At 34.5% G+C, this 27,174-nt stretch overlaps 1 protein-coding gene across 10 annotated transcripts in view; it reads left to right on the forward strand.

Annotated features, from left to right (window-relative positions):
- DLG1 (discs large MAGUK scaffold protein 1) overlaps positions 1-27,174 on the forward strand; it is a 275,223-nt gene that overhangs the window by 144,867 nt on the left and 103,182 nt on the right. For 7 of the 10 annotated variants that reach the window (XM_047100299.1, XM_047100300.1, XM_047100296.1 and 4 more), the window contains 2 exons: positions 6,047-6,145; positions 19,388-19,441. In XM_047100299.1, the coding sequence (XP_046956255.1) occupies positions 6,047-6,145; positions 19,388-19,441 (153 nt within the window). The remainder of the gene's footprint in view (positions 1-6,046; positions 6,146-19,387; positions 19,442-27,174) is intronic. The other 3 variants (XM_047100303.1, XM_047100304.1, XM_047100305.1) reach the window with 1 other exon arrangement.

Genomic DNA, 27,174 nt, shown 5'->3' on the forward strand with positions numbered 1-27,174 from the left:
GAGACTGTTGTTAGTCACATGGTCATGATTAAAAAAAACAAACAAAACAAAACTCTTTGGAGCTGATCTTATTGAGTGATACAAATGGAGCAGGAAAAGGATGATGGTATATAATAGTCACCATTGTCTAATGAAACATGTATATAAGAGCTTTCAAGTTTAAAATGCTTATGTTGAATTCCTCCTTTTCTCTAATAACCCAAATATAATGGTTAGTGTATTTTGCTATCTCATTATTTATTTGAGAATCTTAAGCATGACATTTCCAATTTAGAATCTTCTACAACTCCCCAGAATTCTACCCTGTTCTCATTTGTGCCCTTAAAATATCCTCTTACCTCTTCATTTCACAGTGTTACTGGATATAACATCTGTGCTCTTCCTCATTACTCAACCTTCATTTGATTATCTATTATTTGTTTAGGGCTGTATTTTTGTTTCAGATGAACTAAATGAATTATTTTGTTGTTCTGTAATTCTTTGTTACCTGAAGTTGTTATGAGCTAAGGCTAGGAAATTTTATATATTGATATGTCATTTGTTTTTGAAGGCTTTTCTCAGAAGGGTTTGCTTCTCTTAAGAAACTGGCAGAGGCATATGTTCTTTTCAAAGTACTTGCCCTATACAGAAGAGGGGGGGAGGGTGGATTCAGATAGTATAAGTTGTTTTAAGATTTTTTAAAAAATGGTATTTAGATCCTTATTTAAAGGAGATAGATTTTTTAAAAGACACTTAGAGCCAGTTTGAATGTACTATTAAAGGATTTATAGTTTATCATAAAGGGTTTTAGAGAGCTACTGCCCAGTGGAGGAAATTTTCATGCTTGACCTTAAAAGTTGACATAAGCATTTAGCTTTGCCTTATTTTGATATTAAAATAGATCATTAATCAACTAATATCTGACCCTATTAAAGAGGCATAAGGAAACTTTGAGAGGTGATAGATATGTCTGCTACCTTAATTGTGGTGATGGTTTCACAGATAATGCATATGTTTACACTCTACAAGTTGTATACATTAAATATGTGCAGTTTTTGTATATCATTATACCTCAACAAAGCTGCTAAAAAAAATAAAACTGAAATTACAAAAAAAATAATGATAAACTTTAGACTTTTTTTTTTGATACTTTGGATGACTAAAGCCAGTTATTTTGTAGTGTATCAGATGTTCAGTGATTAGATTCAGGTTATGCATCTTCGATTGGAATTTCTCAGAAGTGATATGCTCTTATTATAGCCTATCAGCATGATTTTGATTTGTGCCATCCCTGGTGATGTTAACTCTGATTAAGATAGTATCTGTTAGAGAAGCACCTGGGTGGCTCAGTCGGTTAAGGGTCCAACTCTTGGTTTCAGCTCAGGTCATGATTTCAAGGCTTTGTGGATTCAAGCCCCGCATCGGGATTGCTTGGAATTCTCTGTCTCTGCCTCTCGCCCACTTGTGCTGTGTCTGCCTCTCTCAAAATAAAGAAATAAACTTAAAAAAAAAAAAAAAAAAAGGTAGTACCTACTAGATTTCTTTACTGTAATTAATAAAAGCTTTTAAGAGAGATAACTTGTGTGCATCCATGTGTCCTTTTTAAATTTTCATCTGCTGGAATGAAATAGAAGGTTCCTTCAGCAGCAGTGGAATTTTTGCATCTATTGATGTATGTATTATTACTATGTAATACATAGTAATTAATATATTATTACTGTGATCGTTGCCAAATGATTTTGTAATTCCATAATTCCTTATACATTTTTTAGTTGGCATTCTACTCTAAGGAAATGCTCTCTCTTCTGTTCATGTGTTCTTGTAATTATTAAATCAGTATGGACTCTTGGAATCCTGTTTTTATATAGTGGATTGTATGCTATTGTTATCTTTATTTTGATTCTCCAATTGTTCCTGGTCTGACTGATGAAAACCCTTCAAGCTAACTTCTGTGTCTTTTGTCATGCCTTCATTATTCCTTGAGCAGTTCTATATTTTCTGGCACAACAAGATGTTTTAGATTCATATTATACTTGGCTAAGTTTTAGCACTGGACTCAGCCATTTCTCCAAAGACTCCTATATTGTTTTTTTTTTTTTTATTTCAGAATATATATTTAGAAACCATAATCTGAGTGATAGGTGTGTTCAGGCTATTGGAGTGTTACTGCCCCTAGATATTCTCTGTGGACAGAACAAGGGAATATATGTACATATAAACACACACATTTATGTCTGTATTCCTGTGTTCGTCTATATATATTGAAAACCATGCATTCATGCTAACCTCCAGTTCTATTCTAACTTCCAGTTCTATTCTAAAACCATAGGTATCATGCTAATTTTTTCCCTTTCCATATTTTAACTCCCTTCTCTGACATGAGGAATCTTGCTCCCATTATCTTATTTATTGGATCAAAATCTCCTGTATGTAAGCAATCTCCCATTGACAACTTCCTTACTCTGCTCAAGCTCCAACAAACCCCCTTTTTACTCCATTGAGGCTCCTACACTTCATACCAGACTACTGCTACTGCCACATAGATAATGTCTTTGTCACATCTGGTTTCCAGAAAAACATCAGGCTCCTGGCACCACTCTGCCCATATCCTGCTCAAGCTCCAAGCACCCTGTGCTAGACTGGTGCCACCCCTCTACTCCCTGCATTCAGATGCTGTCTTCACCTGCTTGGTTTCAACAATCTGTACCTTCCTGTTAAAGAAGTCTCTGCCTACACCAACCAAAGTCATGATGATATTCTATCATTATTATCTTCTAGAAATCTAATTTTCATACTTCCCAATTATGTCAGCAAACAATCTGCAATTAATTATAAGTATTGTGTAAGCAGAGATGGGATTCATTTCATTTTCTGTGTTTATACCTAGGTGATCAAGTGACGGCTCTTTTAAAACTATCTTTTTCTTATACTTCGTTATAAATTTGGAGTCAGAACCTCTGGGTTTTCAAACATTTTTAAAAAGTCATATAAGTATTCCACTGAAAATTGATTAGCATTTAAGTTATTCATTTTAAACTTATAATATGGAATTTGAAGATTTTTTTTGTATGGAAACAATATATAATTGGTGACTGGAGTCCCAAGCCAGACCTACAGGGGCTTTATTGACATACAGACTGTTGTTACAGATGATTTTTAATTGTTGTATAATATTTAATCTTACATAATTATCATTATTTGTAAATGTAACCATTCCATTCCAGCACCTTTGGATATTTAGGGTATTCCATATTTCCCCAAGTATAAACAATGGTCAGTAGAATGTAATAAGACTATTAGAACATTTGTTTTTTAAATTATTCATTTAGGATAGATTGCCAGAATTAAGTCTAAGCGTTTAGACGTTTTTAAGGCTATAGATAATTGCTGCTAAATTGCTTTCCTTAAAGTTTGTATGAATTTATATTTCCAACAGCAGTGGGAAGGGACCTGTTTCCATGCATTAAAAATTTTATTTTGAGGGGTGCCTGGGTCGCTCAGTCGGTTAAGCATCTGACTTCCGCTCAGGTCGTGATCTCATGGTTCATGGATTCGAGCCCATGTCAGGCTCTATATGGATGGCTCAGAGCTTGGAGCCTACTTCGGATTCTGTGTCTCCCTCTCTCTCTGTCCTTCCCCACTGGCACTCTTTGTCTCTCTCTCTCAAAAATAAATAAACATTAAAAAATTTTTAATTTATTTTGAGGTTTTTTTATTGTGGTAAAAGATATATAACAAAATTTTTCATTTTAACCTTTTTAACTGTATAATTATTTGGCATTAATTGCATTCACGTTGTCGCATCCATCACCATTATCTATCTCCAAAACCTTTTTATCACCTCTCACAGACTCTGTACCATTTAAGCAATAACTTCCATGCTTCTCTCTCCTAACTTCTCTCTCTGGTAACTTCTTTCTATCTCTATGAATATACCTACTCCAAACATTTCATGTAAGTGGAATCCTACAATATTGTCTTTTGTGTCTGGTTAATTTCACCTGAAAACATAATGTTTTCAAAATACATCCATGTTGTAGCATGGGTCAGAATTTCATTCCTCTTTATGACTGAATAATATTCATTATATGTATATACCACATTTTGTTTATCCATTCATCTGTTGATGGATTTCTACCATGAACAATGATGTAAAGTATCCACGGGGCGCGTAGTTGGCTCAGTCAGTTGAGCGTCCAACTCTATTTCGGCTCAGGTCATGATCTCACGGTCATATCATCAGGCTCCACTCTGGGCATGGAGCCTACTTGGTATTCTTTCCCTCTCTTTCTCAATAAATAAATAAACTTCAAAAAAAAAAAGTATCCAAGTCCCTGTTTTTAGTTCTTTTGAGTACATACACCTAGGAGTAGAATTGCTGGGTTATGTGGTAATACTATGTATGGTTAGCTTTTTTTGAGGAACCACCAAACTGTTTTCCACAGCAGCTTACACCATTTTCCATTCCTACCAGCAGTTTTTGAGAATTTCAGTTTCGGCACATCCTCACCAACACTTGTTTCTTTCTATTTTTGTTTTCCTTTTTTTATTACAGCCTCCTAGTAAGTGTGAAGTGATATATTCTAATTTTGATGTGCATTTCTCTAATTAATAATTTGTTGAGTATCTTTTCATGTGCTTATTGGCCAATTGTTTATCTCCTTTGGAGAAATGTCTGTTCAAGTCCTTGCCCATTTTTTAATTGTGTTTTTATCTTTTTGTTGTTGGATTTTTATAACCCTCATCAAATGTATGACTTAGAAACATTTTCTCCTATTTTGTAAGTTGTCTTTTCACTTTCTTGATAATGTCCTTTAATGCACAAAAGGTTATAATTTTGATGAAGTCTAATTCATTTATTCTTGTCACTTACGCTTTTGATATGATACTTAAGAATCCACTGCGAAATCCGAGGTCATGAAGATTTTACCCCTATGTTTTCTGGTTTTATGAATATGGTTTTAGTGTTTCTATTTTGGTCATTGATTAATTTCTCATTAGTTTTTGTATATGATGCAAGAGTGCTTTGATTTCAATTTTTTTGCATGTGGATATCCAGTTGTCCCAGCACTATTGTTGGAGAATTCATACATTTTTGATAAATTTTAACTGATTGATTTGATAAACGAGAAAGTCAGCATTATAATTTTATTTTGTATTTCTTTGTTAGAAAAAGCATAGTTCTTCAGCAGATTTGTTCTTCTTGTTTTAAGTTTCTTTTAATGCGCAGTGTCCTGTTATCAATTTGGTTTTAATGTTTTTCTTATATATGTAAGAAAATAACATATCTGTATATGTTATTGGTATAGCAAATGTTTATGAATTCAGTTTACAGGGATTAGGACTTGATACAAAACACCTCTTCTGTGTTCCATTTACATCTTTGTAAAATGAATTGAATCAATCCAGATAAAGTAATTGAGTGTAAAGAAAAATTCCGTTTAAATTATGTCACTAAAGTTCTTACTTTTTAAATTTTTTCCAGAAAATGTCTGGCATATAATAGCTACTCAGTGAATGGTAGTTGAATTAATGACTTTAAAGGCAATTTTAAGGCAGGTTATTACAGTTCTCTTGTAGAGGTCAATAGCATAGATATAAAAAAATGATATAGATTCAGTTTTTAAGTCCTTTGACTGTTTTGTGAATTTCTAAGCCCCAACTGCCTGCCTGTCTGATGGGCTAATAAAATTACATTTCACACCTTGAATTCAAGGAGGAAAGCAGTCAGATAGCTTCTGAATGCTGGAAAAATGTTTTGTAGTCTATAAAGTGAGTGTTTTGTCTCCTAGAAGAGGAATATATTCTAGGTCACTAGCTTTTATTATTTTCATTTAAACATCTAGAAAGTAGTCACCCATTTTAATTATAGTTATTAAAATTATTAGTAGTCGTATAATGATTTCTAAAGTAATTTCTGGAGAGCATTTTCTCAATTAAAGTTACATATTAATATTTTACTTATTTCTCAGTTATTTCTGAAAACTATACTTTATGACAAACTTTGTTATGTGTTTTTCTTTTATTTTGGTATTTTTCCTGATTTTTTGTCGTTGATGATTTTTAGCCAACAGAAGCTGTACCTCCCTCTTCTCCCACTGTCCCTGTGATCCCTGTCCTGCCAGTCCCTGCTGAGAATACTGTCATCCTACCCACCATACCACAGGTTTTTATTAGTTTCTTTTTTCTTTATAAAAATTTCATTTGCTTTTAATGTTTCATTTATATTCTTTTCAAATTGTTTTAACTGTTTCTTTGTTAGACTTAGTAATTCACTTTGGGGTTCAGTTGGTGTTTTTAGGGAATTAAATATTTGGATTTAATATAAAATGGGTTCAATACTTGCCATATTTTTAGGTTAACTACGAAATAGGACACATTCTGAACTTCATAATATTAAACTTCCTTAGATTCGTTATCATGCCTTTTGTACTTGTAAATTGTTTAAACCGGTTTTTATTTGCTTTAGGAATTTTAGTTTCTAAAGATAATAAAAGTCGTCATCCTCATATTATAGTGGATGTGTCATTTTATATAGCTTTCTTTTCCCGATATATATTTATCTTCTTTGGAAATATTTTTCTATCATTTGGTTAGGTAACATTCACATTTATTAGTTAAAAATAAGAACTCATATATGTAAAGTATGTGGGAACTCTTCTATCTTTGCAACTTTTCTGTAAATTTAAAATTATTCTAAAATAAAATTTTCTTTTTAAAAAGGTAACATACGACAGTCAAAAAATAAAATGAAATAATAGCCAAATGTCAGAGAATCTGAACTTTTTTAGCTTAGGAGCTTTAGTAGTTTTAAAACATTAACAACGTCATTCAAAGTCAAAATAATGATAGTATTATTCTGTTGTGAACAATCTCAATCTCATACAAAGTACAAATAAATGCATCTTTAGCTATTTTTACTATTACTGATCTGTAGCATAAAATCGAGATAAAAATAGTATGTTTATTGTGTAAACACCGTTTTTTTGGATTTTGGAGGGGGAGAGTGCAGGTGGGGGAAGGGCAGAGAGAGGGGGACACAGGACCTGAAGCAGTCTGCGCTGACAGGCTGACAGCTGTGAGCCCAATTTGGGGCTCAAACTCAGGGACCATGAGATCATGACCTGAGCCGAAGTCAGACGGCTGAGGTTCCCCTATTGTGTAAACAGTTTTGAAGTAAATTCCCTGTTGGGAGTAAAAATGGGATCTCAATTGTGATTACTTATCTCAGTGCCCTTCCCCTCCTAAAAAATGAAAATAAATAGGAACAAAATGGGATTCTAGGGGAAATTACAGATACTACACTAAGACTGTAGTCTTTGTATTATGTTTGTATTATGTTACTTCTTCTACATAATCTTTCACCCTTTATGAAAATCATTAAAAATTAAATCATTGTAAAGCCACCAAGAATTTAACAGATAAGTCCAAATGGATTTTTTCCTCTCTGTTGAACAGAGGAATTGAATTTATAAGTAAAATACAATTCTAAGTAAGCAGCCTATGTGTTATTGTAATAGTGTAACATCTCTTCAAGCATCTAAGATTTAGTAGTATAATATATTTTTTTAAGTAGGGGATTTGAAAGTTTATTTTACTCTTGTCACTTCATCTTTTGATGTTGAGTTTCCTCGAATCCTTTGAAATTTTATAGTAGTTTTTGTTCTTACATTCCATGAGGAACTTGTCCTTTCCTGCTCAGAGACCTCTGATTTATTTACTCCAAGTGTCCCTGACAGCATCACACTACATTTGGAAATTGTGGAGATGTTGCATAGCCTTGTGGTTATAAAGGAGAGGTCTTACAGTCAGATTGATCTAGTTTAGAATTCCAGTCCTACCACTTTACCAGCTGTATAACTCTGAGCAGTTTGCTTAACCACACCGTTTACTCATCTGTAACACTGAAGATGATTGTAATACTAACTTGAGATGTTTTACAGTGATTGGAAGAATAATAATGTATGTGCAACTAGCACATGATCTTGGCTATTCATATTATTAGTGTTATTTCATATTTCTTTGAGACAGTAAACCAGGGAACAAGTTAGAAAAACAAATGAGGGTACCTGCACAAGAGAAAGCCTTATTTGTTCTCCTTAGCCTCATTTTAGGTTTTAAATACACTACGAAAGTGCATGTAGATTAATAATTTATGTTGTATAATGTGAGAAGCCTATAGGGTGTGCCTCACTTTCCACAATCAGTAAGCCTTTTCCTGATTAATCAAGTATAACATGTACATTTTAAAATTAGTATAACTGGTTAAAATGTCCTCAAATAAATTTGAAAGCCTTACTTAATAGATAACCTAATTTTAACATTTTTTAATGTTTATTTATTTTTGAGAGAGAAAGTGAGCAGAGGAGGGACAGAGAGAGGGGCCATCAGAGGATCCAAAGCAGGCTCTGTGCTAACAGCAGAGAGCTCAATGCAGAAGCTCAAATTCACAAACTCAAGAACCATGAGATCATGACCTGAGCTGAAGTCAGATTGCTTATTAACTGGTTGACCCACCCAGGCACCCCCCTTATTTTACCATTTTAAATGGAAATAGTTTTTCTTCTAAAGATCTACTACTTTACATTTTAGTTGCATCAGGATGTCATAGAAATAGAAGAAGACGCAAGATTTGGAGTCTAGTCCTACCTGTGCAATTCAAACAAGTTACTTAACCTCTACATTTTATACTCCCTTCATCTGTTAAAATGGGGAATAATGCCTCCCTGAGTAATTTAAAATGAGTTTGAGGAGGGGCGCCTGGGTGGCTCAGTTGGTTAATAAGCACCTGACTCTTGATTTCAGCTCAGGTCATGATCTCATGGTTCATGAGTTCAAGCCCCGCATTGGTCTTAAGGCTGACAGTGTGGAGCCTGCTTGGGATTCTCTTTCCCTCTCCCTCTCTCTCTACCCCTCCCCTGCTCACTCTCTCTGTCTCTCAAAAAAAAATTAAAAAAAAATTTTTTTAATGAATTTGAGGATTAAGCAAATTAGATAGCTATACATAGATATAGATAGATAGCCTTATTACAGACTCTGTATCTATCTATCTATCTATCTATCTATCTATCTATCTGTCTATCTATCTATAGGTATCTCTATATCTATCTACCGATAGATAGATAGATAGATAGATAGATAGATAGATATAGTCTAATTATTTGTAGAATTTTTATGCTTTTCAGATTATTTTTATATTGATCACGTCATTTACATTTTATGAAAGCCCTCCACATAGTGGTATGGAGAAAGGCATAACGAATTGCTGCTGAAGATGCATGAAGAGCATGGACTTCATAGTGAGACTTGACTACCACTTCCTGGCGTCACCCCTTTCTGGCTGTGTGATAGTGGGGAAACTACTCAGTTTCTTGTAGCTCCAGTACTCCACATAGATACTGACCTATTAAATGTCTTTTTCTACCCCAGAGGAAATACTCTGATTTAAAACCAGATGCTTTATGGGGCGCCTGGGTGGTTCAGTCGGTTAAGCTTCCAACTTCAGCTCAGGTCATGATCTCACGGTCCTTGAGTTCGAGCCCCGTGTCGGGCTCTGTGCTGACAGCTCAGAGCCTGGAGCCCGTTTCAGATTTTGTGTCTCCCTCTCTCTCTGCCCCTCCCCTGTTCATGCTTTGTCTCTCTATGTCTCAAAAATAAATAAACGTTAAAAAAAATAAATAAATAAAACCAGATGCTTTAGACCTCTATTTCAACCTGTTGTGGGGATCTGTCGTGCAACTAAGGTATAGTTGAAAATGCTTTATGGCTAATTTGTGTGTGTAAAATTTTTTGTACACACTCAAATATGTGTTTTGGAGGGATTGATGTTCATTCAATTTTTTTGTTTATTGTTCCAGTCCTGTAGCTACTAAGATATAAATATAACATTGGCCTTGTTCTCTAGGAGCCTACTCTCTGTGCAAGGGACAAGTTTACAACTCTAACATGACATGAGAGTAGTTACGTTACAGATATATCCAGTGCAGACCATTTTTTATCACTTTTGGATCATACAGCTTTCACAAAACATTTGAGTATTGAGTCTTAGCTAATTTGATCTTTAGTATAATCTAAAGTATGACCTAATACATTTTCATTTTATTGGTAATCCTAAATAGGAAAGCATGCTTCAAGTTACCTTGATGAGCCTTTTTAACTACACACTAATAACTGACTACAGTGCCCTTATTCTGCTTATATTTGGGGTTTTTTATTAAATTTGTTTTATATTATTTTCATATCACTTCAGACTTAAGAAAATTGTATTCATAGTGCAATGAGGGGCACCTAGGTGGCTCAGTTAGTTAAGTCAGTAAAGTTTGGCTGAGGTCATCATCTGTCTCATGGTTCGTGAGTTCATCCTCACGTCAGGCTCTGTGCTGACAGCTCAGAGCCTGGAGCCTGCTTCAGATTCTGTGTCTCCCTCTCTCTGCCCCTCCCCTGCTCACACTCTGTTCCTCTCTGTCAGAAATAAACATTAAAAAACATTTTTTTTTCCAGGGCACCTGGTTGGCTCAGTCGGTTGAGCATCCAACTTTGGCTCAGGTCATGATCTCGCAGTTTGTGAGTTCAAGCCCTGTGTCGGGTTCTGTGCTGACAGCTCAGAGCCTGGAGCCTGCTTCAGATTCTGTCTCCCTCTCTCTGCCCCTTCCCCGCTCATGCTCTGTCTCTGTCTCTCAAAAATGAATAAATGTTAAAAAAAATTTTTTTTTAAATAGTGCAGTGAAATCCCACATACCTTTACCTAGCTCCCCTAATTCTTAATATTTTTACCTACCATATTTGCTTTATCATTTCTCTTCCTATATAATTAAAATATTTTTTATGAATTATTTCAAAGGAAGTTTCTCTCATGCCCCTTTTACCTCTAAATACAAATATTTTATAACACTAAATATTTTTTCATAAGAACAAAAGTATTACCATAGTACAGTGAGCTATATTAGAAAATGAACATTAATATAAAACTAGTATCAGATTAATCTATAGACCTTAATTATATTTTGCCAGTTGCCCCAATAATATTCTTTATAGGAGAAACAAAAATAGATCCTTTGGCCAGTCTAAGATTACACATTGCCTTCATGACACTGTAGTCTCCTTTAACCTGGAGTAGCCCCCACTGTATGTCTTCCATGAATGTGGCATTTTAGAAGAAAACTAGCTAGTTATTTTGTAGACTATATTTCTTTTTTTTTTTTTCATTTTTAAAATATTTATTTCAAAGCTTTTAAGCTCATAAGGGTGGATGTTTCCCAAAATTCTAACTTTTATTTTATTTTATTTTATTTTTTTTAATATATGAAATTTATTGTCAAATTGGTTTCCATACAACACCCAGTGCTCATCCCAAAAGGTGCCCTCCTCAATACCCATCACCCACCCTCCCCTCCCTCCCACCCCCCATCAACCCTCAGTTTGTTCTCAGTTTTTAAGTCTCTTATGCTTTGGCTCTCTCCCACTCTAACCTCTTTTTTTTTTTTTTTTTTCCTTTCCCTCCCCCATGGGTTCCCGTTAAGTTTCTCAGGATCCACATAAGAGTGAAACCATATGGTATCTGTCTTTCTCTGTATGGCTTATTTCACTTAGCATCACACTCTCCAGTTCCATCCACGTTGCTACAAAAGGCTATATTTCATTTTTTCTCATTGCCACGTAGTATTCCATTGTGTATATAAACCACAATTTCTTTATCCATTCATCAGTTGATGGACATTTAGGCTCTTTCCATAATTTGGCTATTGTTGAGAGTGCTGCTATGAACATTGGGGTACAAGTGCCCCTATGCATCAGTACTCCTGTATCCCTTGGGTAAATTCCTAGCAGTGCTATTGCTGGGTCATAGGGTAGGTCTATTTTTTAATTTTCTGAGGAACCTCCACACTGCTTTCCAGAGCGGCTGCACCAATTTGCATTGCCACCAACAGTGCAAGAGGGTTCCCGTTTCTCCACATCCTCTCCAGCATCTATAGTCTCCTGATTTGTTCATTTTGGCCACTCTGACTGGCGTAAGGTGATACCTGAGTGTGGTTTTGATTTGTATTTCCCTGATAAGGAGTGACGCTGAACATCTTTTCATGTGCCTGTTGGCCATCCGGATGTCTTCTTTAGAGAAGTGTCTATTCATGTTTTCTGCCCATTTCTTCACTGGGTTATTTGTTTTTCGGGTGTGGAGTTTGGTGAGCTCTTTATAGATTTTGGATACTAGCCCTTTGTCCGATATGTCATTTGCAAATATCTTTTCCCATTCCGTTGGTTGCCTTTTAGTTTTGTTGGTTGTTTCCTTTGCTGTGTAGACTATATTTCAATTTGTGTTTGATACATTTTCATAATTAGTTTGAGGTCATATATTTTTCCAAATTTTTAGTTGTGGTAAGATACACATAATGTAAAAATTTACCATCTTAAAACCATTTTTAAGTTTATATATCATTGGTAGTAAGTACATTCATTTTTGTGCAACCATCACTGTCATTCATCTACAGAACTCTTTTCATCTTTCCCTTGTGAAAAACCCACTGCAGACATTGTACTCAGTGGTGAAAGACTGAAAGTATATCCTCTAAGAATATGTAGAAAATAAAAAGCACTGTGACAATAATATTTGCTTTTATAATTGCCCTTATAGTTATCTTTACTGAGATCTTTATTGCTTCAAACACCTTGAGTTACACTCTGGTGTCCTATCATTTCCACCTGCAAGACTCTCATTAGCATTTGTTTTTGGTTTTCTATTTTTTTCAGGACAGCTCTACTGGTAATGATCTCCTTCAGCTTTTGTTTATCTGGGAATATTTTAATTCCTCCCTCACATTTGAAGGACAGTTTTACCAGAGATAGGGTTCTTGGTTGACAAGGGGTTTCTTTTAGTACTTTAAATATATATATCAGCCCACTGCCTTCTCACCTCGAGTTTCTGATGAGAAATTTGTTGATAATCTTATTTCAAGATCCCTTGTATGTAATAAGTCACTTTTTTCTTGCTGCTCTCAAAATTCTTTTTGTCTTTCAACAATTTTTTTTTTAAGTTTATTTTGAGAGAGACAGAGATGGCACAAGTTGGGGGAAGGGCAGAGAGAGAGGAAGAGAGAGAATCCCAAGCAGGTTCTACCATGCCAGCACAGAGCCCAACACAGGGCTCAAATCCACAAAGCTGAGAGATCATGAGCTGAAACCAAGAGTTGGATGCTTAACCAAATGAACCACCCAGGCACCCCTGTCTTTCAACAATTTGATTATAATATGTCTCGATGTGAATCATCCTACCATGAGTTTGTGGAGCTTCTTGGATGTTTGTACTCATGTGGTGATGGTGTTGTTTTTATCATATTTGTGAATGTTTTGGCCATTATTTCTTCAGATATTTTTTCTGTTCCTTGATCTCTCCTCTTCTGAGACAGACGTCCATGAGGTGTGTGTTGGTCCTCTTCATGGTGGCCCTAGGTCCCTTAGAATCTGGTCATTTTTCTTTAGTTTTTTTTTTTTTTCTCTGTTCTCAGACTTAATTTCCACTGTCCTATCTTCAGGTTTGTTAATTCTTCTGCCTGTTCGCATCTGCCTTTGAATTACTCTATTGAATTTTTCATTTCTATTATTGAACTTTTCAACCCCAGAATTTCCTTTTAACTTTTTTATTTTTTATAGATTTTTCCATTTTACCTATTATAAATTTCCCCATATTTCATTTTGTCTACTTTCCCTTTTAGTTCCTTAAACATATTTAATATCGTTGTTTCAAAGTCTTTGTCTAGTAGGTCTGCCACCAGGTTTTTTTAAAGGCAGTTTATCTTTTCTTTCTTTCATTCTTTCTTTTTCTCCTTTGAATGGGCCACTCTTTACTGTTTCTTGGCATGCCTTTGGTTTCTTTGCTGAAAACTGGACATTTGACTCCTATGATGCTTTAACTCTGGAAATCAGGTTCTCCTGTTTCCTAAGGTTTGCTGTTTTTTGTTTTTATTTTTGTTATTGTTGTTATTGTTTTAGTTGTTGTAGGCTAGCTCTGTGCCAAGAAATCAGTCTGCAGTACAAACTTAAGGTCTTCCTTAGGTCTTTTCTTTGCCTAAACCTTCCCTGGACAGGTACAGTAGCTTTCTAATTTCCCTTATATATGTGACTACTTTTGAATATCCTAGGTGTCTGTGTCTGACTCTCAAAAGGGGAAAAATAGAAAAATGAAATGGTGGGAGGAGATGTTTGCCCTTTAAATCCTCTGGATGTCACTTGAACCAGAGGGGGAGGGGCTTGTATCAATGGGAAGACAACAATAATGGCCATGCTTCTTTGTCTGCACCTCTGTGATCAGAAGCAGCAGTTAGCAATCAGAGCACAGATCCCCTATATTTGGAGAGTAGGTTTTTTTGTCCCTCCTAGTTTGTGCAAGTTTTGTGCCAGCAACTCCAAGAACACTTGCACAGCTAACTGTTACAGGGCAGAGGGGTGGGAGTTGGACAGCTGCTACTGTGCTAAGAGCTGAGATGATTGAATTAACCACAATTTACCATCCAGTACTTCCCCTGAAGTTGCAAGCCTCCTATAGCCTATTCTGGGATTCAGTAGAATTTCAAAATAGATATATCAGATAGACTCTGCCAGTGCAGTTGTTGTCTAGGTGACAAATTTGTGTTGCTTCCTAGTTTGCCATCTTCTCAGAATCCATCCTATTTATTTTTACGTTCACTCTAACTTAAATTGATCACCTAAGTGATAGCATTTAACTTTTTTAATGCAATGTCTCAAATTAGAATCCAAGATGTGTTCTGGGATTTGTGAGTTCTTCATATGAAAAAACACTTTTTTTATAATTTAGTAGGAGAGAAGGAGACTGTCATTAAGCAAATAACATAATGAAACTTTGATAAATAGTAAGAAGGAGAAATACAATGCACAGCATAAACACATTTTCTAAACTCCTAATTTTGGCCTGTTTTAAATAACGGGATTTTAGAATTATTTTAACAGTTTGTTTTTTTTAATGTAATACTGCTTTCTGAAGTTGTGTAAGAATGCTGCATTGTGTTACAGCAGCAATCCCTATGAGGCCCGTTATTAATGAGATGGAATAGTAAAAATTTGGATGAGCAAAATTATGTTTGAGTCTTGTTATTGATACTTGGGTCAAATTCTCAGGGGTTTGTTAGTTCCTCTTTTTGGAATATCCTTCCCCCTTTAGTAAATCTCTAAGTGAATTGTAGGACTTCATTATTGTCCTAGTGGAAACATACACAATGGTATATGTTGTTATATATACTATATACAACGGTATATGTTGGTTTCTATCGTTGACAACAAATTTTCCTTTACTATTTGCTGAATCCTCACACAGTCCTCTTGGGTAAAGGCATGTGTTGCTGTCCCTTTATAGATGGAGAAAATGAGTTTCAAGAACACTTATGACTTACCTATACAGTCAGAGTTACTGAATAGTAGAGTGAGATAGAAACATCATTAGAACCAAGTCTTTTGATGTCATTTGAAGTGAGGTGCAGGGAAGAGTTTTTCTTCATTTGAAATAATTTTCAAATAGATTCTTCTTAAGTTTTTTTGTTTGACTCCTAAGCAGAGCTGATAATTTCATGTCACCTGTTCTGCTACCCACTATCCCGTTTACAGATCCCAAGGTCTTAAGCTAACCAGATTTGCTACCGTTTCTGATTTTAGTGTTCTTTCTACCTCAGCTGTTTGAAAGTATGTACTTTCTGTGGCCAAGTTTTTCTGCATCTCTCCCTTCAGAAGTAACCTGTTCTTTAGCTTTTTGTTGCTAAGGTATTGTGCCTTTCTGCATTGTTTATCATACCCTTCAAACACATTAAAATTGTGCTACCCGTTTAATTTTCATTCCTACCTCCTTGAGAGCTTTGGAGGATTGCTTTGTCAGATACTATTTCTGTATTTTGTGATACAAGAATTTAGAAAATCTCAAGTGATTAAGTAAGAGTATAGTGTATTCCAAATTAAATGTTTTAATTCTCTACCTTCTAACACAGTCTTAAATATTTTTTCTTTATTTTAGGCAGTTAAACTTGAGGCAGTCAGATCATGCCTCTTGTGCTTCATTTATTATAGACTCTATTTGAGACCATCTTTTATGATCTTTTTAAATGGCTAGGTTTTCTTATCCTGATAGTACTTTTGGTTGAAATTCTTGCCTAATCCTCAATGTGAACATTCCTGGTTTTTGTCCAGTTTCATGTTATTAGCATCATTTCCCTTCAAATATGATCATTCCCACGTTAATTATAAGATACATATAAAAATAACTTTATTATATATTACTATGTTCTTTAAGTCAAAATTACAGATTATTCCACTCATCTATATTTTTTATTTTGAACTGAACTTTAAAGTTGAAATCAGCTTTATGATGTGAATGCTAATATCTTAATAGCAACTCTAACCTATAGTATTTCACAACTGTCTTAGTTATTCACATCTCACAAACTGAATAGTTGTCTCAATATAATTTTTTTGCTTTACTTTTTACTATGAAAAATTTCAACATGTAGAAAATGTAAATGAAATGTAAAGAAATGTAATGAAATGTAAAGAAATTTCAAAAGTCCTTACATGTAGAGGCAGTAGTAATACAGTGAATTCCCATGTATACTCATCACTAAACTCCAGCAATCATCAACTCATGTGCACTCATATGATCCATAATCCCTCTCATTCCTGACCTCTCATTGTCATTATTTTATTTGAAGTATATTTAACGCATTGTATCATTCAATATCAGATAGACTTTTTATATGACTAGAATCAGAAGATAACTTCTATGCAATGATGATGATAACAGACTTTTTTCATTGTATGTTTGTTAATAAAGGGGCAGAGGGAACCAAAAGGCTTTGTTGCCTTAATTTTTGAAGAATGTAACTTCTTTTGTGACTTTTTTTTGTGTACCCTTTTCTTTCTTGCTATCCTCTGTAATTGCTTGAGCAAAATAAGGTAAAGTTGTGCCCTTAATTTTTTTAATGAAGTGAAATATTATGAATTTGAGGAATCTCAATGGGTCACTGGGAGATGAATAATTTCAGATACTCATAAAATCTCAAATGTCTATAAGTTGACTAGTTTTACCTAATAATCTTATATAACTAGTATTTGTACTTCATAGATTTGGTTTTCACTGAGTCACCTGAAAATAGATTATTACATTCAAAGGTAGAACTGCATGTAAAGTATATTTAATTTTTATATATAATATTTTTATAATATATAATTTTATATATAATAAAATATTCTCATTTTTAATCTGCTTCATGTAGCCCAGTTGCATATTATATGGTTGTTTAACCATTCAACTGTGTTGTCTTTAAGCGTTTTATCGCATTATCATCCAGATGTAGTACTTTGCTGAAAATGGCCTAAAACATTTGAACTCTGAACACTTACCTCTTAGAAATGCCCATATACTTGGAAGAAGATGGTTATTTTGTGTATAATGTTTCTTTCATATAGGTTTTATGTATAATTCTTTAGTTAATTGGGATAGCAGAACTGTTAATGTTTATAAACATATCCTAAAATTTGTTTAAAGGATAGTTGTCTTTTTGAATATATGTAAATGTCATTTGATATGGTACATTTATACTCATATAGAAGAAAGATAATTTTGAGGGGGGATCACATATGTTTCTGGTATGTATGTCTGGATATGTTTTTCATTTGGTGTTTATTGCATTTTATTCTTTAAATTTTATTTCATCTACATAATAATTACTTTCCAGCTTACCCAGAAAACCATGCCTTTTTCAATCCACACATAATTAGAGATATGTTATTCTACTTGTTTTTTTGTTTGTTTTGCTCTTGAATTTTTGACCATTGTTATTCGGTGAGTTGTCTAGAATAATGGGTGGAAAGCGATAATTACAACTGAAAATAGAGATTTTTTTTTTTTCTGGGTGATAAAAGATTGGAATCTTCGTGGTATCCTTGGGAATAGAAAAACTAATGATTTCTGACAACTCAGGAAGAGTTCTTTTTTTTTTCTCTTTCTATGGCAATAAATAACTTTATTAAAATAATTTTATTAGAAAGTTTATTAGAAAGTTTAAATAGGAAGGGACAAACTGGCAGCATTTTTGAGAAATAAAGAGAGGGTGTACACTTTTCAAATGACAGAGAAGATTATTTCAAATAGCAAAGTTTTAGGCCTAAGAAATTATTAACTTCATTAAAGCAGCAATGTTATATGTCATATTTTCTGGGAACTGTGATATGATAGTAGAACCCTTAAATTTAAGTGTAAAGAACAAGTAAAATGTAACTAAATGCTTATTATATTTTTTAAATATTTTTTTAATTTAAAAAATTTTTAATTTATATCCAAGTTAGCATATGGTGGATATTTTATTTTTAAATTTTATTTAATTAATTAATTAATTTATTTATTTTTAAATTTACATCCAAATTAGCATATAGTGCAACAATGATTTCAGGAGTAGATTCCTTAGTGCCCCTTACCCATTTAGCCCATCCCCCCCTCCCACATCTCCTCCTGTATCCCTCTGTTTGTTCTCCGTATTTATGAGTCTCTTTTACCCCCCTTCCTGTTTTTATATTATTTTTGTTTCCCTTCTCTTATGTTCATCTGTTTTGTCTCTTAAGGTCCTCATATGAGTGAAGTCATAAGATTTTTGTCTTTCTCTGACTAATTTCACTTAGCATAATACCCTCCAGTTCCATCCACGTAGTTGCAAATGGCAAGATTTCATTCTTTTTGATTGCCAAGTAATACTCCTGTGTGTGTGTGTGTGTGTGTGTGTGTGTGTGTGTGTATTAGGTATAAGATTATTATATATATATATATATATATATACACACACACACACACACACACACACACCACATCTTCTTTATCCATTCATCCATCGATGGACATTTGGGCTCTTTCCATACTTTAGCTATTGTTGATGGTGCTGCTATAAACATGGGGGTGCATGTGTCCCTTCAAAACAGCACACCTGTATCCCATGGATAAATGCCTAGTAGTGCAATTGCTGGGTCGTAGGGTAGTTCTATTTTTAGTTTTTTGAGGAACCTCCATACTGTTTTCCAGAGTGGCTACACCAGCTTGCATTACCAAGGAAGAGTTCTTATACAAAGAATATTTGTGGGGTTTTTTTTAGAAGGCTGGTTAACTTTCTCACAGATCTTAAGAAAATTATGTCTGTTTTAGCAGAAATAATTTATTTCTCAAAAGCAAATCAAATTTAACTGTTTATACTTAATTCTTTTCATCTTCTGGTGCTGGAAACTGGCTCATTGATTAACATATGAAAAGCTCATATAAAATTAAAATTTAAGAAATAGCAAATCTTTCATATGCTTCTAACATTTATGGACATTAGTAATTAATGTGTCAATTTTCCTGTTAAGCTAACACATTTACAATTCTTTCTTTAAGGCAAACCCTCCTCCAGTACTGGTCAACACAGATAGCTTGGAAACATCGAGTTATGTAAGTTCAATTTCCTCCACACATTTAAATAATTCTGCTTTACCTGTTCAGTTTTTGATACATATACAAAGGTAACATCTTCATTTTCTTTAATACATTGGACTTGTGATGTTCTGTCACTAAGCTGTAGTTGTTAAAGTCAGTGAAGCAATACTGTCCTTCTTTGGTTTTTTTCCCCATACTTATGCAAAGCAGAAATGTTGAAATAGAAATTTAGGGTTTATTTTTTTTAATGACTAATTTTCACTAGAGGCTATATCTCTGACTAGTAGTCACTTAAACAGTGCCATATATTCAGAGTCATTTTAGAAATCTGTTTGAGTGACTAGATTTTTAGTACCCAGGCATATATGTATATGTTCACATGTTAAAATAGTTATAACTTTGTATTAAATTGATTAGTGCTTCTCTGTAAACTTACTTTGTTAAAAAGCCCTTAAAGATAAATAACCAGAACAGCAGAATCTAATCTAACATTTTTTTACTCCAAAGGAAAATGTCTTCAGAGATGTTTAAGTAGAAGTAGTTCCTGTGCTTTTTTTTTTAATCAAATGGTACATAATTTTATAGACTGTAAGTCCTTTTTTCCCTGTTTTTGGACTATAGTTGATTGCAGTCTGTATTTTAAAACACTGCCTAATCCAAAATCATGAGGACACTTAGGTTTTCCTCTAAGAGTTTCATAGTTTTAGCTCTTACATCTAGATCTTTGATCCATTTTGAATTACTTTTATATATTGTGGAGGTAAGAGTACAGCCTCATTCTTTTACATGTGGGTGTCCAATTGTACCATCACCATTTGTTGAAAAGCCTATTCTTTCTACATTGAATGGTCTTCGCACCCTTGTAGGAAATCAGTTATTAATATATGGGTTTATTCTGGATTCTTAATTCTCTACTATTGATCTTTATGTGTATCCTTATGCCAATACCACATAGTCCTGATTACTGTAGCTTTGTAATAAGATTGGAAATCAGAAGGTATAAGTCCTTCAACTTTTTAAGCTTGTTTTGGCTACTCTGGGTTCTTTCCATTTCTGTATAAATTTTAGGATCAGCTTGTCAATTTCTGCACGCAACAAAAGGGCAACTAGGATTTTGGTAGGGATTGGTTTGACTGTAGGTAAATGGGGGCAGTATTGCCATCTTATCAATATTATATCTTCTAATCTGTGAACACAGAATGGCTTTCCATTTGTTTACAACTTTAATTGTTCTCGAAATGTTTTAATTTTCACTGTACGAGTCCTACACTTCTTTTGTTTAATATTTATTCCTGAGTATTTTTCTCTTTTAATGCTATTATAAATGGAATTGTTTTTCTTAATTTCATTTATGGATTTTTCATTGCTAGTGTATTAGAGTATAATGGAATTTTAGGAATTCATTTAGAAACGTAATAGATTTTGATCTTATATCCTGCAACCTTACTGAACTCATTCATTAGTTTTTTAGTGTGTAGATTCATTTGGATTTTTTATATAAGATCATGTCATCTGCAAATTGCAGTTTTACTTCATCCTTTACAATCAGAATGTATGTATGTATGTATGTATGTATGTATTTATTTAGCCTAATTGCCCTGGCTAGAACCTCCATTATTTCAGTGTTTAATAGAAGTGGCAAGAGCAAATATCCTTGTCTTATTCCTGATCCTTGGGAGAAAGCTTTCAGTCTTTTACCATTAAGTATGCTGTATTATACTCGATTTTCAGTATTAATTGATATAATTTTATTGGCATTGGGGTTGATTCTGTCTCTGTGCATTCCTATTCTTTTTTATTTTATTTATTTATTTTTTTTAATTTTTTTTTCCAACGTTTATTTATTTTTAAGACAGAGAGAGACAGAGCATGAACGGGGGAGGGGCAGAGAGAGAGGGAGACACAGAATCGGAAGCAGGCTCCAGGCTCTGAGCCATCAGCCCAGAGCCCGACGCGGGGCTCGAACTCACGGACCGCGAGATCGTGACCTGGCTGAAGTCGGATGCTTAACCGACTGCGCCACCCAGGCGCCCCTATTCTTTTTTAAATAGTAAAAAAATGTTAGGGGAAGGCAAAGTTAAGGACAAAAATTCTCAGTTCTTACTGATTTCAGTAATAAGATGGAAATGAAGTAATTTGTTGAAATAATTTCCATCTGTTTGTCTTTTTTTTCCTTAAGATATACCACAAATAGTGAAGGTTACAAAAATTCATTTGATTGGACTTTGGTAGTTTTCTTATATACTAAAAGCTTCACTTTTTCGATATATATTGTGTAATTGATAACTGTAATATTTTTAAATCAGCCTAAATGCTGCTCTTCATTATTTAGTAAAATCCTAATGTAAATTCTTTTGGGGTTAATACTTTGTATTTAGTTATGTTAATTCTTCATTAGGAAGAACATTTTCTTCTTCCCAATACATTCTTATTTTTAGATTCTTACCTTGTAATAGTTTAGACTTTGAAGTTTTTAATTGAAATTACATATTAATAGGAACTATGAGTCACATGAATACTGATAGATAAAATCTTGACTTTCAGTATCTTATAGTTAGAAAGGAATTACTGAGTTGAACCTACACAACAAGGAATTAGTAAATTAAGCCTCCTTTTAAATCTTCCTTTGGAGAACTCTTATACTGACTATGTAACAGGATTTGTCTGTCCTGTTTGGATATATCGGTGTAGGCTGATGAGAAAATTAAAATCTTTGGGTCTGTAAGGGACTGAGGATATCTGTGTTACAATTTTTCCTCTGCCTCTTTATGGCATATATGTACCCATAATTAAAGCAAATTATATTAAAAAGAAAAAATTATACAACTTAATTAATAAGTGCTATTCCAATATACTAGCAGTAACTAGTTGGAAATGAGTCCATTAACTCTGTCAATAAAATATGAAATACCTAACAATCAGCTTAACAGGAAATTATAGAGCTTGTAGTAAGAAAACTATAAAACTTTGCTGATGGCATAAAAGAATACCTAGGTAAACAGAGAATAGCTCTTATTGCTGAGCAGGAAGATAACACAGAGATCATCATTTTCCCCAGATGAATCGGTAAATTTGATACAGTACCAGTAATAGTTCCCAAAATGAGAGTGTGTTCGAGTGCGGGGAAGGAGGTGGGAAAGGAAGGGAGAAGGGGTGAGAGAAAAAGAAAGGAAGAACTTTAAAATTTAGTTTCTCTGTTGCACTAATCACATTTTAAGTTCTTAGTAACTGTATGTGGGTAGTAACTACTGTATTGGACAAGGCAGATTATAAAATATTTTATCACAGAAACTGGACAGTGCTGATGTATAGAAAAGTAAAAACTCAAAAATAGCCAAGTAAAATTTAAAATAAAAGTAACTGTGAGAGATTTCCCTACCAAATAATAAAACATTATAAAACACCATTAATTAAAGCAGCATTGTTCTGGTCCAAAACCAGATAGATCAATGGAATACAATTTGCCTTTGATATATGTTGTATAATCTTATTTTTCTTTTGTGGCCAGGTTTTTTTTTAGATTAGTTGCTCTTGATTACAGCTCTGTAGGATTTTTTTTTTCCATATATGTTAGAATTTTTTTTTTAATATTTAGGAATTTACCAGCTGTTCTTAAATGTCTTTGCTATTTGTGCCTTCCAACCAGACTGCTGCCATAATTTGTTCACCAGTTTACTTTTCTCCATTTGCTCTCCATTTTTATTTTATACTACCATATTTCCTTTTCTGGAAAATCTGTTAAACCTACTTGATGCTCAGAAACTTGAAAGAATATTTCTCATTGCTTAGTACAGCATTCAAGACCTTTCACAGTCAGACCCCGGTCGACTTCTAGTTTCTGCTCCAGCTTTGACCACCTACGGAAGCCCATTTTGTTGATAAGAATAAATTCAAAACCTAGAAAATATTAGCAATGACAGTTCTCAGGAACTATTCTAAGTCTACTCTTATATTTTTAAAGAAGAAAAAAAACTATTTTGTTAATAATATATTTACTTTGCCTGAAGATTGATCTCTCTCATTTTGTTCCCATGTTACCTCTCACCCTATCCTGTTAATTGAGAGTAATAGACCTTATATAATAATATAAATATTAGGCAAGCATTTCTTTCCTATTGGAAAAGAGGAAATTTTACCTTTTGTAAAATTACAAAAAAGAAGGCTAAGCAAACCAACCATTTTGTAGTTTTGCTGGAAAACATATTGCTGTTGAAAATATTAGACCACCATTGCGTTTTTTACTTTTATTGCCAATGAGGTGGTACTTACAAAGTAATTTTTGGCTTTGGTAATGTACTCGGCATTTTGAAGCCCAGTTTGAATATGTGTAATGTTGTATCGAATTGTCTCTATATATGAAATAGCAGTTTTAAGTTATTGAGGCTTTAGAAATAAAGTCATTTGGGGTCCATATTGTCTAGTCACTTTTCACCTTTTTATGATCACTCTTATCTAGCTAGAATCCTCACTAGATACCAATGACTTAGCATTAAATTAAACACGAAGTACATTTACCATATGTTTACCTTTTGAGAAGGCTTAATGGTAAAAATACCAAATTTCTTAAAGCAGAAATCATAAGGTCACAATATAGGAATTTTACTTACTGACATCAAAAGGGCCATATAAGCACACTTATGTTGAAATGTTTTCCAGAATAAAATTTCAGAGTATTTAGAAGTAAATGAACAAAAATAGAGCTCAGTGTAGCAGTGCTGGGATTTGGCCAAAGCCATATGCTGAGGAAAATGTATTACCTTTAATGGATGAGTTGGGGCACCTGGATGGCTCAGTCAGTTGAGCAGCTGGCTTCGGCTCAGGTCATGATCTCATGGTTGGTGGTTTTGAGCCCCGTGTCGGGCTCTGTGCTGACAGCTCAGAGCCTGGTGCCTGCTTTGGATTCTGTGTCTCCCTCTCTCTGTTCCTCCCCTGCTTGCACTCTCTCTCTCTCTAAAATAAATATTAAAAATAGAAGAGTAATCAGCATAAATGAAATAGCATTCAGCTCAAGAAGCTTTAAAGAAAGAATAAAGAATTGATAAAAAAAAAAGTAATAGCATAGAATGTGATAGATTAATCAGTAATATTAAAGCCTCTTTGATAAAGACTGAGACTTTTAGCAAGAAAATAAAGACTATACAGATAACCTCTAGAGTAAGAAAATGGTGTAGCTGCAAATACGAGTTTTTTTTGTTTGCTTGTTTTTTACTCATAAAAAAGGACTTCCGGAGCACCTGGGTGGCTTTGTTGGTTGAGCGTCAGGCTGCACACTGAGCATGGTGCCTGCTTAAGATTTTCTGTCTCCCTCTCTCTCTGCCCCCTCCCTCATGCTTTCTCTCTCTCTAAGATAGATAGATAGAATGAACTTCTAGTCAAGTTGGTAGGATATGTATATGTATATGTATATGTGTAAACCTCCTGCATTCTAGATGCCTAGAAATCTGTTAGGAGGCGGGGGTGGGAGGCCAGTAAACTATCCCCTAAACTGAGAAGGCACTTTGAGACCAAAAAATGAAGCAGACCACTCCTTAGACTTTACACAGTTTTTTATTTGCATGGCTGTCGGGTGGTCAACAGTCTATGGCAGCTGCATGGCTATTCTCTGCAATGTCTGGACCTTAGTTCACAGATTTTATAGAGCAATGGGACTTGCAGAAGGGCATTGTAGTGGGACACCTGGCTGCCTCAGTTGGAAGAGGATACAACTCTTGATCTCGAGGTTGTGAGTTCAAGCCTCACATTGGGTGTAGAGATTATTTAAATCAATAAACTTTTTAAAAAATGGCTTAAAGAAAGAAGGGCATTGCAGTGAGATCAGAGGAGGGTTCACATGCACCTAATTGACTACAAACTTTAATTAGATTTTGTGGTGCCACCTGTGCATCAGGGAGGGGAAAGACTATATTATCTCAATAGATTCGTGGGAGGCCAAAGCAAGCCTCATCCTGACCTTGGCAGGCATTCCTAAGGTATATGTCTTAATTTTCAAAGGGTCCAGAACTCATGACACTGAGAGGTCCTCAAGTGAACACGAACAAGATGGTGGGCCAAAGGTGGAGGCAGTATTGTCAGCACTCCGACAAAATCTGAGATTAAAAAAAAAATTATATGTGTAACATATAACATAATCTCATAAACATAATCTCAAAAACAAGAAGAAAAACTCTTTAGGTGAGAAAAAGAGGAAACAGTAGCAATTGGGCTTGAATCCATTATAGCCATGAGAACCCAAAAAGGTAGAAGAGATGAGTTTCAAAAGCCCTCAAGAAAAAAACTCCTAGGACCTAAACTGGACCTGAATTAAGTGTTACTTTCTTACAGTATGGTGAAGAAAACAAAGCAGTTTACAAAAGACTTCATTATTCTGTTGTTTCATTATTCTATTGCTGTTTAACAAACCACCCTGAAACTTAGTGGCTAAAAAATAATTCATCATTTCTTATGAATTTCTGGGTTAACTGGAAGGTTCTTCCACTTTATATTGGTTGGGGTACTGGAAAAGGCTGGAAGATCCAAAATAGTCTCATTCACATGACTGGCAGTTGATGCTTGTTACTAGTTAGGAGTGCAGCTGGGGCTTTTGGCCAAGGGCCTCAATTCTCCTTCATTTGAATCTTTTCATATGCTATTTGAGCTTCCTCACATAATAGCTCCTGAGTTCTAAGCAAGTGCATTCTAAGACAAAGGTAAATATTACACAGCATCATTTGTGCCATATTCTTTATAACAAAGCTCATCTAGGAACTGCCTAGGTTGAGTGGAAGGAGAACTAGATGACACCTCTTGATGGTAGGATGGTTTAGTCATGTTGCAAAAGAGCATGGAGGATGGAGGATGGGAGGCATCTAGAGAAATGCAGTTTATCACAATCCCTATTTGACTTGCTCGGGTATTTTGCGCAGCCTCATCCCATCAGAAATGTTAGAGCAAGGCTTGAACCAAAATTAATCTGATTACAAGGACCATTCACACTTCACCAGTGACCCTCTCTCTGTGGAAATTCTTCCTGGAGGGAGTAGGGAATAAATTGGAAGGAATAAGATAAAGTGCTTGGTCTATAAGATGTAAGCAAGAACGCTTGGGTGGCTCAGTCAGTTGAGCATCCAACTTCAGCTCAGGTCATGATCTCACATTTCATGGGTTCGAGCCTTGTGTCAGGCTCTGTGCTGACGGCTCAGAGCCTGGAGCCTGCTTCAGATTCTGTGTCTACCTCTGTCTCTCTCTGCCTCTCCCCTGCTTGTTTGTTCTTTCTTCTCCTTCTTCTCCTCCTCCTCCTCCTCCTCCTCCTCCTCTCTCCCTCTCTCTCTCTCTCTCAAAAATAATAATAATAATATTTTAAAAAGATATAAACAAGGACTTGAATGGGACATCAAATTTAGACATGAAATACATAAGTGAAATTTGTGACAACACTAAAGTAACAGATGCAGAGGTGGGAACTTGCAAGATATATAAAGGAAAGAGTAATAAGTTTTTCAAATTTGATGGTATGTAATGCTCATGAAGAGGTGAGTTATGTATATTAGGAATGAAGCTAAATGATAGATTGGGGTCACTTCATACAGAGCCTTGTATTTGAGTTTCTGAAAGTTTTAGAGGGAGTATGTTACTAGACATGGGCTCCGAAAAGATCCAAAAAACACATTAGAATGATTTGGGGAGTGGAGAATACTAATCCAAGAGATTGGGTAGATTACACTGGCAGTAATCCAGAAGAAATTAACAAAGGCTTGTACCAAGGTAGTAGA

The sequence above is a fragment of the Lynx rufus genome, unplaced genomic scaffold (genome assembly GCF_022079265.1).
Source record: "Lynx rufus isolate CCGP_SWC_20201006 ecotype Redwood Valley unplaced genomic scaffold, mLynRuf1.p SCAF_5, whole genome shotgun sequence".
NCBI classification, from domain to species: domain Eukaryota; kingdom Metazoa; phylum Chordata; class Mammalia; order Carnivora; family Felidae; genus Lynx; species Lynx rufus.